The 11,570-nt window shown below is 45.8% G+C and overlaps 1 protein-coding gene across 3 annotated transcripts; it reads right to left on the bottom strand.

Annotated features, from left to right (window-relative positions):
* Positions 1-2,882: 2,882 nt before the first annotated feature.
* LOC125529858 (nudix hydrolase 20, chloroplastic) lies at positions 2,883-9,292 on the bottom strand. Of its 3 annotated transcripts, XR_015604680.1 has the most exons (10): positions 8,847-9,290; positions 8,680-8,744; positions 7,622-7,802; positions 5,091-5,171; positions 4,833-4,958; positions 4,105-4,184; positions 3,880-3,995; positions 3,681-3,801; positions 3,466-3,599; positions 2,883-3,113 (listed from the first exon to the last, which is right to left on the bottom strand). XR_015604680.1 is itself a non-coding variant. In XM_087526115.1 (9 exons), exons 1-9 carry the CDS (start codon positions 9,102-9,104, stop codon positions 3,530-3,532), a joined length of 1,098 nt encoding a protein of 365 aa, XP_087382241.1. In that variant the 5' UTR covers positions 9,105-9,291; the 3' UTR covers positions 3,163-3,529. The 3 variants fall into 3 exon arrangements, 1 of the variants encoding a protein (XP_087382241.1); XR_015604681.1 differs by lacking the exon at positions 3,466-3,599 and having other exon boundaries at positions 3,600-3,801; positions 8,847-9,292; XM_087526115.1 differs by lacking the exon at positions 2,883-3,113 and having other exon boundaries at positions 3,163-3,599; positions 8,847-9,291.
* Between the last annotated feature and the right edge of the window lie 2,278 nt (positions 9,293-11,570).

Consider the following 11,570-nt stretch of genomic DNA (forward strand, 5'->3'; position numbering starts at 1 on the left):
CACGGCGACGGGAGGCGGCGAGGCTGGCGTGCTACGGGGCGCGGGGCAGCAGGGAGGCGGGGCTAGGCGGCGAAGGGCGCGAGGCGACGGAGCGGCACGAGGAGAGAGAGGAGGGTCGGCGGCGGTGACGTGGCGAGGTGGGATTGGCCCGGGGCGGCGGCGCGGACATGTCTGGCTGGGGTTGGACGTGTCCGGCAGCGCGAGGATGAAGATAGCTAGGGTTTGACCGCGAATTTCGGAGAGGGGCACATATTTATAGGTAGAAGGAGGTGGGAGTGTCCAGATGAGGTATAGTTTTCGCCCACACGATCGTGATCCTACGACGGAGGAGATGGAGATGATTTAGATGGGTTATTGGGCCGTTTTGGAGGGGTGTTGGGCTGCAACACACAAGAGGCTTTTGCGGTTACCCGGTTAACCGTTGGAGCATCAAACGAACTCCAAATGGCACGAAATTTGACAGGCGGTCTACCGGTGATGTACCAAGGCCACTTGGCAAATCTCGGTCCATTCCGAGAATGTTTAACACCCGCTCATGAAAAGAGGCAAGAGGGGTGCGCCGGGTGCATGTAGGAGTGTCGAATTGCGAAATGGACAACGGAGAAAATGTTCGGATGCATGAGACGAACATGAATGCAAATGCGATGCACATAATGACATGATATGAAATGCATGACACGAACAAAATGCAAAACGAAGACAAAAACCCAACCACGAAGGGAATCTCATATCGCATCTCCGGAAAAGGCAAGAGTCGGAGTTACAAATATGGAAAGTTGTATCCGGGGCGTTACATGACCGTCTTGGGCCTCGTACACATGAGATGGAGGGCCAAGGCGCTAGTTGAGCAGCGAGGGAGGGAGGATGCTCAGCCTCATAGTTTACATCTTATGTTACATGAACGATCCTATCGAGCCCTTTGGCGCCGGCTCTTACCGAGAGTTCCGCCTCTTGTTTTATGTCCTCGACAAGCTTGTTGTAGGAGGGAGCAGCATTGTCGAAGAGAGCTGCGTTGCAATGCTTCCAAAGTGCCCAAGAGGTGAGGATGATGATGGAGTTGATCCCTTTGCGGAGGCAGGCTGGCGCGCTGGTCGTCGTTGCCATCCACCAGTCGAAGAAGCCGGAAGTGCCATCAGGGGGAAGGACGGGTATGCGGCACCATGCCATGATGTCGTGCTAAATGATGCGCGAGAAGACGCAGCCGACGAGAAGGCGGTGCAGAGTCTCGTTGTCTTGGCTACACAGCTTGCAAATGGGGTCATGAGGAAGATTGTGGCGCGCTCTCCGGTCGGCGGTCCAGCATCTGTTGAGAGAGGCAAGCCAGAGGAAAATCTTCGCATTGGAAGGAGCCCAAGTCTTCCAAATGGGGCGCCAGAATGGCGCGGTGGTGGCGCCAATGAACAGCGCGTGGTAGGCTGATCGCGCGGAGTAGTTCCCATCGGCCGTCCATTTCCAGGAGAGCTTCTCGGGTTCGTTGGAGAGCTGGATAGCTTGGAGCAGCCTCCAAAGCTCGACATATTCAATGACCGCGCGGGGGTGTAAGACGCCGTGGATGTCAGCGATCCAGCCTATGTTGCTAAGAGCGTCGCTGACAAGGCGTTGGTTTCGGCGGCGCCACGGGATGAGGGCAGAAAGTGTAGGTGCAATCTCGAGGATGGAGCGCCCGTTGAGCCAGTGATCCTGCCAGAACTTGCAGGTGTTTCCATTGCCGATGGTCCAGGTCGTGGAAGCACGGAAGAGCACAGAGGCCTCGTGATCGGACGGGAGGTGGAGATGTTTCTAGGAGCGGTCAGGGTCGGTGCGCTGCAACCATAGCCACCTGGTGCGGAGGGCGACGCCAGTACGGTGCAGGTCGCGGATCCCCAGCCCACCAGGCGCGAGGGGATGGCACACCTTTTGCCACGAGACGGTGCAGGAACCAGCATGGGCATCCTTGTTGCCATGCCAAAGGAAATCTCGAATGAGCATGTTGACCTCGAGGATCGCTGGGTGTAGTGCTAGCGCTAACGGGATATGCACAGGCATGGCGGTGAGTACGTGTTTGACTAGAGCAAGCCGCTAGCCACGGGACAGCAGAGAGGCTTTCCAGGTGGCGAGCTTCATGGTGAGCTTGTCGATGAGCGGAAGGAGGGCGGAGGCCGGCACTTTGCGAGTTGAGAGCGGTAGCCCGAGGTATTTGATGGGGAATTCCGCCATCGGGCAGGAGAGGGAGGCGCCAATGGTGGCGAGGTGGTTGTCGCCACATCTGATGGGTGAAGCGGAACACTTGAGGAAGTTGGTTCGAAGACCCGAGGCGTTGCCAAAAGTGTCGAGCAGCATTCTGATGGCAGAGAGCTCATGGGCGTCAGGGTGGCAGAAGATGACCACGAGTTCTATTATAGGTAGGGGTACATAGTCTGGTGCAAAGTAGAGGTGAGGACCTTTATTTATAAGGCTTTGGGAAGCCTTCACATACTTCTACTTATAACTGGAATACTCTAGAAAACATTATGTAAGTTTCACCATTCTACTCATAGCTACTCACAACTACTCCTTCCGTTTCTAAAGACAAATATTTAAGAACGGAGGGAGTAAAGGACTCTAGGAAACAAATATTTAAGAACGGAGGGAGTAAAAGACTCTAGAAAACAGTAGATAGGATAGAAAAGAAAAAGAAAGAAATACTACACTAGAGTGAAAGCATCTAGAAATAGTCAAACAGATCTAGCATGTGTTTTCTTTCTTCTCATCTACTAGTGTTTCTCATCAGCCGGCCGACTGCAGCACACAGGGAGGACGGCGGGGTCACGGGCGGAGCTCACTCGAGAGCGGACGGAGTTCTGTGAATTGTTGTGGTGGAGTTTTCTGTTAAGAATTTGAATATGAGGAGTTTTTGGTAAAAATGGCCATTGTATAGTCTAGTCAATTAATTTGAGCCGAAGGGAGCAGTATTTATTTATTAAAGCTACTTATATATGCACCTATGGAAAAGCATTAAGCAATTGATGCTAAAACAAATAAGCACATTGTCAAGCATATGGCTTGATTAGTCGAAGCTCAATACAGCTTGATAAAGAGTGATCTCGAACTTCCGTTCTGCTGGATGAGAGCGCACGCGGTGTTCAGCTTCAGGCCTGCAGTTACCAAAACCATTTCAAAAAAAAATTGCAAGAAAATAGCCAATAGCACAAGCATATAAAAGACTGCAGAAATAAGCAGGCCTAAACAGACCATGTTCAGCACCATGTATACATACATAGATTAATAGATAGTGCAAGTGTGCAACTGACACAAATCATCCAGCTAAACTGAACAAGAAATGTTCCTTTTATTATGTCCCCCTTTCCTCCTAAATTTTTCCTACCTACCTAAACTCACTGAAGAGTCATTGATAATATGCAAACGAAAATGCATTTTCAGAACAAAAATGCATGTACAGCTTGTACTTAAAACTTTCTGATTTTGATGGATAACCATCTAGCTTACTCCAAAAAATCAGCGATTAATGCTGGTAATCTGATTCTTCTGTTTGAACAGAGAACTGCAAGCCCTAGGAACAATCACCACTCCTCAAACTTGTCAGCAGCTTCAGGTACCCATTACAGTCTGGGTTTACGTACCTGGACGAAAGATCACCATGTCAACAGCTGAGAAGATTTGTTCTTGAAATTGCACCACTAGGGGAATAATGCATATACTACCCATGACGGAAGAGGAAGTCAATGATCACAAGGTTGCAGTTTGACTTGAAAAAATCTGTCCTCCGTATAATGTTTGCAGCATGTGGTACAGGGATTAGCCTGAAGCTATCAACTTCTCCATCTGCAAGATATTTTGGCAGCACACTGGTTAACGAATGGGAAAACAGCATATTAGCATTAATGTTTTAGTTGTGTGTACCTTCATTATTAGGAACGAAATCTACAGGAAGTCTAAGGTCATAGCAGAACAGAACATCCCTTTTGTATCTAAACCCATTGATATCCATGTAAGAAACGGCTCCAACAGAAGTAGCGCTAGCAAAACAAAACATTGGTACTTATGAGTGCAGTTGTTTGCATTGCAAAACATTCATGTATCACAGTACAGAAAAACTAGAACTTCTAACAGCAGTTTGCATGTTACTTGGTTGACATGGATCTTGGTATTCCTGCTTCCTCTTCACATTCCTTGATGATATTCTCTTTACAGGAGATTCCGTAAGGCTGAAAATTTCCATATGTAGTCAACTTAAGTTAACAGCTATACAGTTTCACGTGAAAATCAAAAGGGTACTGTGCATCACTTCTGTAACCGATGGATTTGAGCCTGCCAGTCGAATCCATAACCTGTATTTCCATGAAAAATTATAATTCCAAAGGTCACCATTTTAAGCAGCCTAATTTTCTAAATATGAAGTCACCTGGCTTGACTAATATGGGGGCGCTAAGGACATTGTTCACCAGATGATTTTATAGGAAAAAAGATAACCCCAGCAAGACTGGATTTAGTCTTTCAATAATAATTACTTTATTAAGACTAAGATAGATTGAATAGGTACCTGAAAAATCCAAATAATTTAATCATTCTGATTCAAGCAATTGGCCAGTGACAGTCTACAGGCTATAGGTCTTACGAGGAGCATTCAGCATTATCTTCATAACATGTCCAGAACTGGTGGAAATCTCTAGGCAATTATTAAAATGGGAAGTATTTATACATATTATTAGAGAGTAGATATTCTGAAATAGGAGTTTCAAGATTGTCATCTAATGCATATAAGATTCCAGCAACTACTGTTACCCATCTTCAATTGAAGCGCTAATGAAGCACAAAAGGACTTGAACAGAAAATAGAGGAAAGAAGAACGATACCAGGCCACCAGCAACAAGATGATCTAGCATCCCAGGGTAAGTTTGCTTCTCATCACTTCTCTTACCAATCCAAAGAGATTTTTCACCATGCTTCTCAATGTACCCATTCATATGAACACCATAAGCCTGCCATGAGGATCTTAAACTTAAAGATAAAAGAGAAGGCTGCTTAGGTACATAGCTAATAAGAATCAGGAAACTTATAGCATAGACGAGAGGATCGATGATGGGTAACTTTAGAGGTGCAGAATACCAGACCTTTATACCAAAGTAGGGAGCAGCAGCACGTTCCAGAGAGAAATACACAGGCATGCCGTAAGATGAGGTTACTGGATAGAGCTGCATATTGCAAAATATTGCCAGACAAGGAAAACAAAGAGAAAATGTGGACGTAAGGTTAATTTGATAGGTAATAAAAAGTTAAAAACAGCCTTGCATATAGTATCAAGATTCAGAAGATAGATACAAAACTCCAAACTATAACATGAAAAACCCACAGCAGCGCATGGGAAAAAATGTGAAGAGAACAATCGTGATAAAGAATGAGTGGGGAACAGAATGGTGTAGTGTCCCACAATATTATTATCACATACGATGTTACGACCACTTCCCCTTCGTGGAGAAAGCTCGAACAGGTAAAAAATATGTATCATTACAAGAGAAACTAAACACTAAGAAAACCTTCTCGAATGGTCAGACGTAGATGATAGAAGGATCTACTACTGACATAACCCTAACTAATGAAAAGTAGATAAAAGTAAATGATGATATTCTTCTCTGCTTCATTGAGAGGGGCTACCAGTTGTGGAGCTACCTTGGTTGTAGTCGTCAGTCTCGATGAAGAAGTGCTGCGCGCACCGGTGACCACAAACATAAATCTCGTTGCAGTTGAAGCAAAGGTCCTGGCAACGACGTTCTGCCAACCCAGCTGGAGTGAGATGCCAAACCTGTTGTGCCGGGGTTGGCTATGGAGTAATCGACTACAGAATAGGTGCTAGTGGCCCTGGCAGGGAAGGTATTGTAGCTGCCTTGGCAACAGGAGAATCGGAGAGGCACAGGGACACTGTAGGCCCAGAAGGCTGGTGTGGTCACGCTGTTGGAGGGAAATGCCGCTGCTCATAGGCCTTGGCGAAGGAGATGGCGGTGTAGAAGTCAGATGGTCGTTGAAGCTCGACGTCGATGCGAAGACCATCAGGCAGCCCTGCTATGTACAGAAACCGTTGTTGGAACGGTGTTAATGGCTCATTATTGTGGCACATGAGCGCTAGAAACCTGATGGTGTAGTCTGCAACCAAGGAAGTGAACGACAGACGCCAACTTGCCCTAGGGATTTGCGCGAAGTGACGGCCCAAATTGAACATGGCAAGCCTCCTTGAACTGCTCCCATCTCGGCATGCCAAAATCGCGCTCATAAGTACTAGAGTTGAGAGTCATTGGTGAGGTTGTAGGCCGCAGTCCAGATGTTGTTTGCCTCGTCTGTGTGTTGTCCACGAAAAAACTGGCTCGCACCTATTGAGCCAACCAAGAGGATCGACCAAGCCATCATATGTTGGGAAGTCGAGCTTGTGGAAGCGGGGCACGCCGGAACCCAAACCTGAGCCGAGGTGATGGTTAGGCAGGTGCAGAAGGGAGGTGATGGGTAGGGTGGATCCATAGATGCGCTGTGGTCTGTGAAGGCTGCCATAACGACGTATGAAATCGGTTGGCATGTGGAGGCGTGAAGGCGGTGACGATCTGCGGCTATTGCTGATGGTAGGTGGATGGCAAAATTGGAAGGGATTTGGGGTGGGATTTGAATAGTAATGTGGGTGTGCGAAGTGGCCCAGATTGTTGTTAGGGAGTAGCTGCAGCGAGTAAGGAGATGGCTGGAGGTGGTAAAAGGGGGATGGCGGCTAGTGGTGGTTGGCAGGAATCGGCACATGGTTGTGGTGCGATGGCAGGTAGGCGGCGAAGGCGGGAAAGTGAGGGGCACTTTGCCGCCTTCGCCGCCTACCTGTCCATCCGTGAGTTGGAAGTCCCGCAACAACAAAGAGAGGTAGAAATCCAGGAGATCCAACTCACGGATGGACAGGACGAGCGGTTCTTGCTCCATGGACTGAAGTACTCTCCAAAGCCTGCTTATAAGATTATGCTACATGAAGATCTCGAGGATGACCACGCTGATTTAATCTGGAGGTCCCGAGCCCCGGACAAGATCATCAAACTGTTTGCTTGGCTGTTGTTTCGCGGGCGCCTCAACACCCATGCAAACCTGGCTTACAAGCACATGTCGGATACCGCCTCCTGCCCACGATGTGCTGGCCCCTCTGAAGACACAGGCCACCTGTTCATTGGCTGCCCGCATACAGCTCAGATTTGGGTCCAACTTGGACTCTCTACCACCCCAAGGTTCCAAGATTTATGGTTGGCTCATCCGCCGCAACAGCTAGACTCCAGAATCTGGCCAGAAGTGCTCCTTGTTATTCTCTGGAAGATCTAGGGACTCTTGTAACGTCGATGTCTTCCAATCTGAAGATCACTCTCCCCGCACAACCATTCAGAACATTGTAACTGACTACTTTCGCCCCATTTGGCCCTTTGAGTAATATAATACAGGTGGGGATCCCCCCCCCCCCCCCAAGGTGATTCCTCAAAAAAACATCTAGTCACAACACACGCGCACCTTACTAGTTTATCCATTTAGCTACACTAATGGAATCATGAAGTTGTCTAAATTTGACTAAGTCGGCAGATGTGCAATTTCGAATGAAGTTCATAGAATAATTCATATATACAATTCTGGCCAGTACCTCATTTCGTATACCAGGAATGAGTTCCCCTAGGCCTTTTATGACATCTCCGATGGCGATTGTTCGATCTTCTGGAGTCCTGAGCGATGAGTGGAGAGTCACGTGGTCCACACTGTTCTTGCCATTGTTGCCCGAGACAATGGTAAAAACATCATGGAAGTCCCTCAGATGTTCGGTAAAACTGAAATTAATACCACAAAGTTAAACATCTCATAGATCCTAAATCACAATGACGTGACTATGACAAGTATTTCAATATCCTCATAGACTTCTGCTTGACCAATCTGAACACTCATGGCTAAGAAATGCAAGCTCTGTTCATCTTATCATGTTTAATCTATGATTGCTTTCTCTTCAAATGATTTACTTTATTAAAGAAATTAAAAATTAAGGTACTGGGGGAAAAATCAGTGTCTAAATATTAGTAAAGCCTGACATGTTACTTCAACAACAAATCTTGAAACTAATAGAAAGTGTATATGTACTGGGAATCATGCATTCCAGTGGAATTTCCTTGACTATAATTTTACATTATACTGGAAAATGAGAAGATATTTCATAGAGTAATTTTACAATTTGCACTCCATATGGAATCAACTTGAATTGCACATAGTGGGCATCAAATTTTGGCAAATCACAGCAATTCATTCAGTACAAATAAACAGGGTCAACAATCAGCTGTTGCAAATTGTAAGCACCAATACCGATATGCTTACAGAAGGATTAACACCAATTTTCTTCTATATACACAAGGATTATACACCAACATGGAGTTAAGTCAACGAGAAGCTCCTTGCACAAATCAGAGGATGCTTATTTTGTTTGTAAACTTTTGCAGTTGTTTGCATTTTTCGGTGCAGAGGCCCGGAGGCCTTTATGAAAATACAGGAGAACAAATCACAGGATTTGGGATAACACAAGAAGGAACACACATATTATTGTTCAACTTGTCTGCAGGCGAGTGTTGCTCCACTATTGTTTCCTCGATAAAATTTGTTCTCGGAGTAGATGTTACACAGAGAAAACTAAAGAGCAGATGTTGATCCCGCTACACTCACCCCTTGTGGATGTATCCCACCACTTGATCCTCAACCATGAACTCCACAAACTCCCCCTTATCACCCTGCAAAACCCAAACAAATCCGCGCATCCCACACCTGAGACAATTTCACATACACCCGCCAGCGCAGTTGTGAGAATGGTAGAACGCAAAGGGGAAACCTACCATTCCTCGGTTGCAGATGTCGACCTTCCGGAAGTACCCCGAAAGGTCGGACTCATCGCCGACCCCGAATTCGCTGGCAACTCGGAGGGCGTCGGCCCACCCAAAGCCCGCCGCAGCAGCAGGTGGCGCGGAGGAAGAGGAGGCAGCGGTGCAGAACGGGAGGCGGCGGCGAGCGACGAGCTGGAGGTGAGCCGGGGAGCTCCGGCGGGCGACGGCGACGGCGGCGGCGGCGGAGAAGGAGGTGGCGATGGCGACCATTGGATAAATGCTGATTGTTGGTAATTTTAAGGGCCTAAGCGGGATTTCGCTTGTTTTAGTTGGAATTGTTGCCTTTCGTTTATTCAATCAAGTCTGAGTTCAAAAACGAAGCTGAAGACTTGCGAGCTAAAGAAGTGTGGAAAGTTTTGGGTCTTCAGAAAACGATCGCCCACCCTTGTTTCAGACAGATCTGGTAGTGTCGTGCTTAAGAATATCCATAGAGATAAAAGGCATAATTCAACCACACTACAGCATCTTGACTTCCAAAAGTCTATCTTCGTTGGAGCTTGGTGCATCTGATGGCAGAGAAAGGAAGCTGTGAAGGACGAAGGTGTGATCATTTCTTCCAAAACAGCACTCGCCATACATGCGATAATGGCCAATTATGCTGGATCTAGAAGTGCGACCAGTGTACCTAATGTTAAATGGTCTAAACCTGCTCAAAATCCATCATATTTTGCTTTGGTGACTGTTGTGGTGGTGTCAGAGGTAGGTGAGCGCATTGGTGTCAAGCTCAGAGAATTCTTAGCATTTTGTCGTCTTTTTATTTTTATCAGCTCGTTATGTACATGGCTTGTATTATGATCCTTATGATATAAATAAATGAGACACGTATTACCATAAAAAAAAGATCATGTAAGTATTTAAGTTCAATATAAAGCTACCCATCAAAGCCTTCCCGTCAAAAAAACTAAAAAGGGTGCACTGATGGTTTCCCGTTGGCTTCTACAATCACGTCAGCGGATTCGACACTAGCTATGGTGGAAGCTCAGTGTGACTCGCGGTGATGTGAAATGAAACTGGTCGATTTCACGTAGAGACATGGATATCCATCCGACGACTGTGAAGGTAGGTGAAAAGACGCCCACCAATCTACTAGTGCCTTATTGAGAGGGTTATTTGTCAAAAATAAAGAAACACATGTAGCTTTAATAATACTCGTAATCATTATAGGTATACTGCTTTGGATCCATAATACAAGAAATTACAACTCCTGCCAAGAATTAAAAAAAGATTCATGGAGACATCTTAGTAATATCAATCTTTATAAGACAAAACCCAAGAGTTCACTAAAGAGATTACAGTTGGACTGAAGTGGTGATATCGTCACTCTTCCCCTTCACGAACTTGATTAGCAACAAAGGACTCTGGAAGCCCCTTGAGTCGCTCGTCCAAAAAGATAGAAAAACGATGAGCGATGAACGTACTCAAGCCGTGGATGAACCCCTAAAAGCGCAAATCTTCAAACCACAAAATCTTCACTGTAACATTGAGGAAAAATTTCAACTCCAAAAAAAGTCAAACTAACAAAAACAATATAACACATAAAACTCATCATATCCAGATCAAAAAGAAACTCATCATATCCAAATAATCAGATCCATGAGGACACATAGCACCACCACAAAAACTGGCGCAATTTTATTCTAACACAACAAACTGTCACTTGACGAAGACTAAGCAATCTATATCTATATACCAATAAAAAAGCAAGTTGCAGAGATCCAACAGATCTCATCCATTCAATTGTATCTATCCAACGGTCTACATCACTCTGGTGTTTAGTACTAAACATGTTTAACATTGTAAACATGTGTAGCACACTTCACTAATTGATATCATGCCCAATGGTATCGACGGTCAGCATTAACCAAGTAATTATACCCTATCTAACATTATTATGCAATTTATATCTAGCTTAATATTAATGTGCAATATAATTAATATTTTGTCTGCTGAGTATTGGAGGAGCTCTCATTAGATGCAGTCTTTTTTCTTTCATCCGGCGGCCGGAGGCCTTTTCCAAATGGAAGATTGCCATGTTTGTCTCTGGTTCTATGCGTCAGACAAAGAAGATCAGAGTGGGCCAGGCGACCACATGAAAAACAAAAGTGAGGAATATTCTCATATTGGATGTCATACGGATCTGCAATTCCTCGCCTTGCAGGCTCAATAAGTAACCACCTCCTTAGCGGTTTAGCTACATCCAAAGTTATCCTTGCACGCAGGTAGCCACCGCCATGATCAAAGTGAATAGAGCTAGCATTTTTATCAATCTGTTTTGCTATTGCCTTGCTCCACTCTTCATTACGCAAATTCAATGGGAGATTGACAACTCTCGCCCAGACTTTTAGTTTTTCAAATCTGAGTTCTGACGGGCACATACAATCATCAAATTCTGAAAGAATCACCGCATGCTTACTAATATGCCAAGGGGATCCTTCCCACACACGATCTCGATCCCGCTACGTCGCGAACTCTGCAACGAAGGTGTTTTCCCCAACGCTTCGGAAGGTCAACCCCTTAGGGTTCCCCTATGCAGGACGTAGAATATTGGAGATGGTTTGGATGTGGAGTATATTGCGATTAAGTACCTTCCCCGCCATCATCCACTTCTTCGGCGCTCCTTCGACACGATCGTCCAATACCAGCGGTGTTGCCTCCTCCTCGAAGATGTCCAACTTC

Source organism: Triticum urartu, chromosome 5A (assembly GCF_056163025.1).
Source record: "Triticum urartu cultivar PI428250 chromosome 5A, HENAU_Tu73, whole genome shotgun sequence".
NCBI lineage: Eukaryota > Viridiplantae > Streptophyta > Magnoliopsida > Poales > Poaceae > Triticum > Triticum urartu.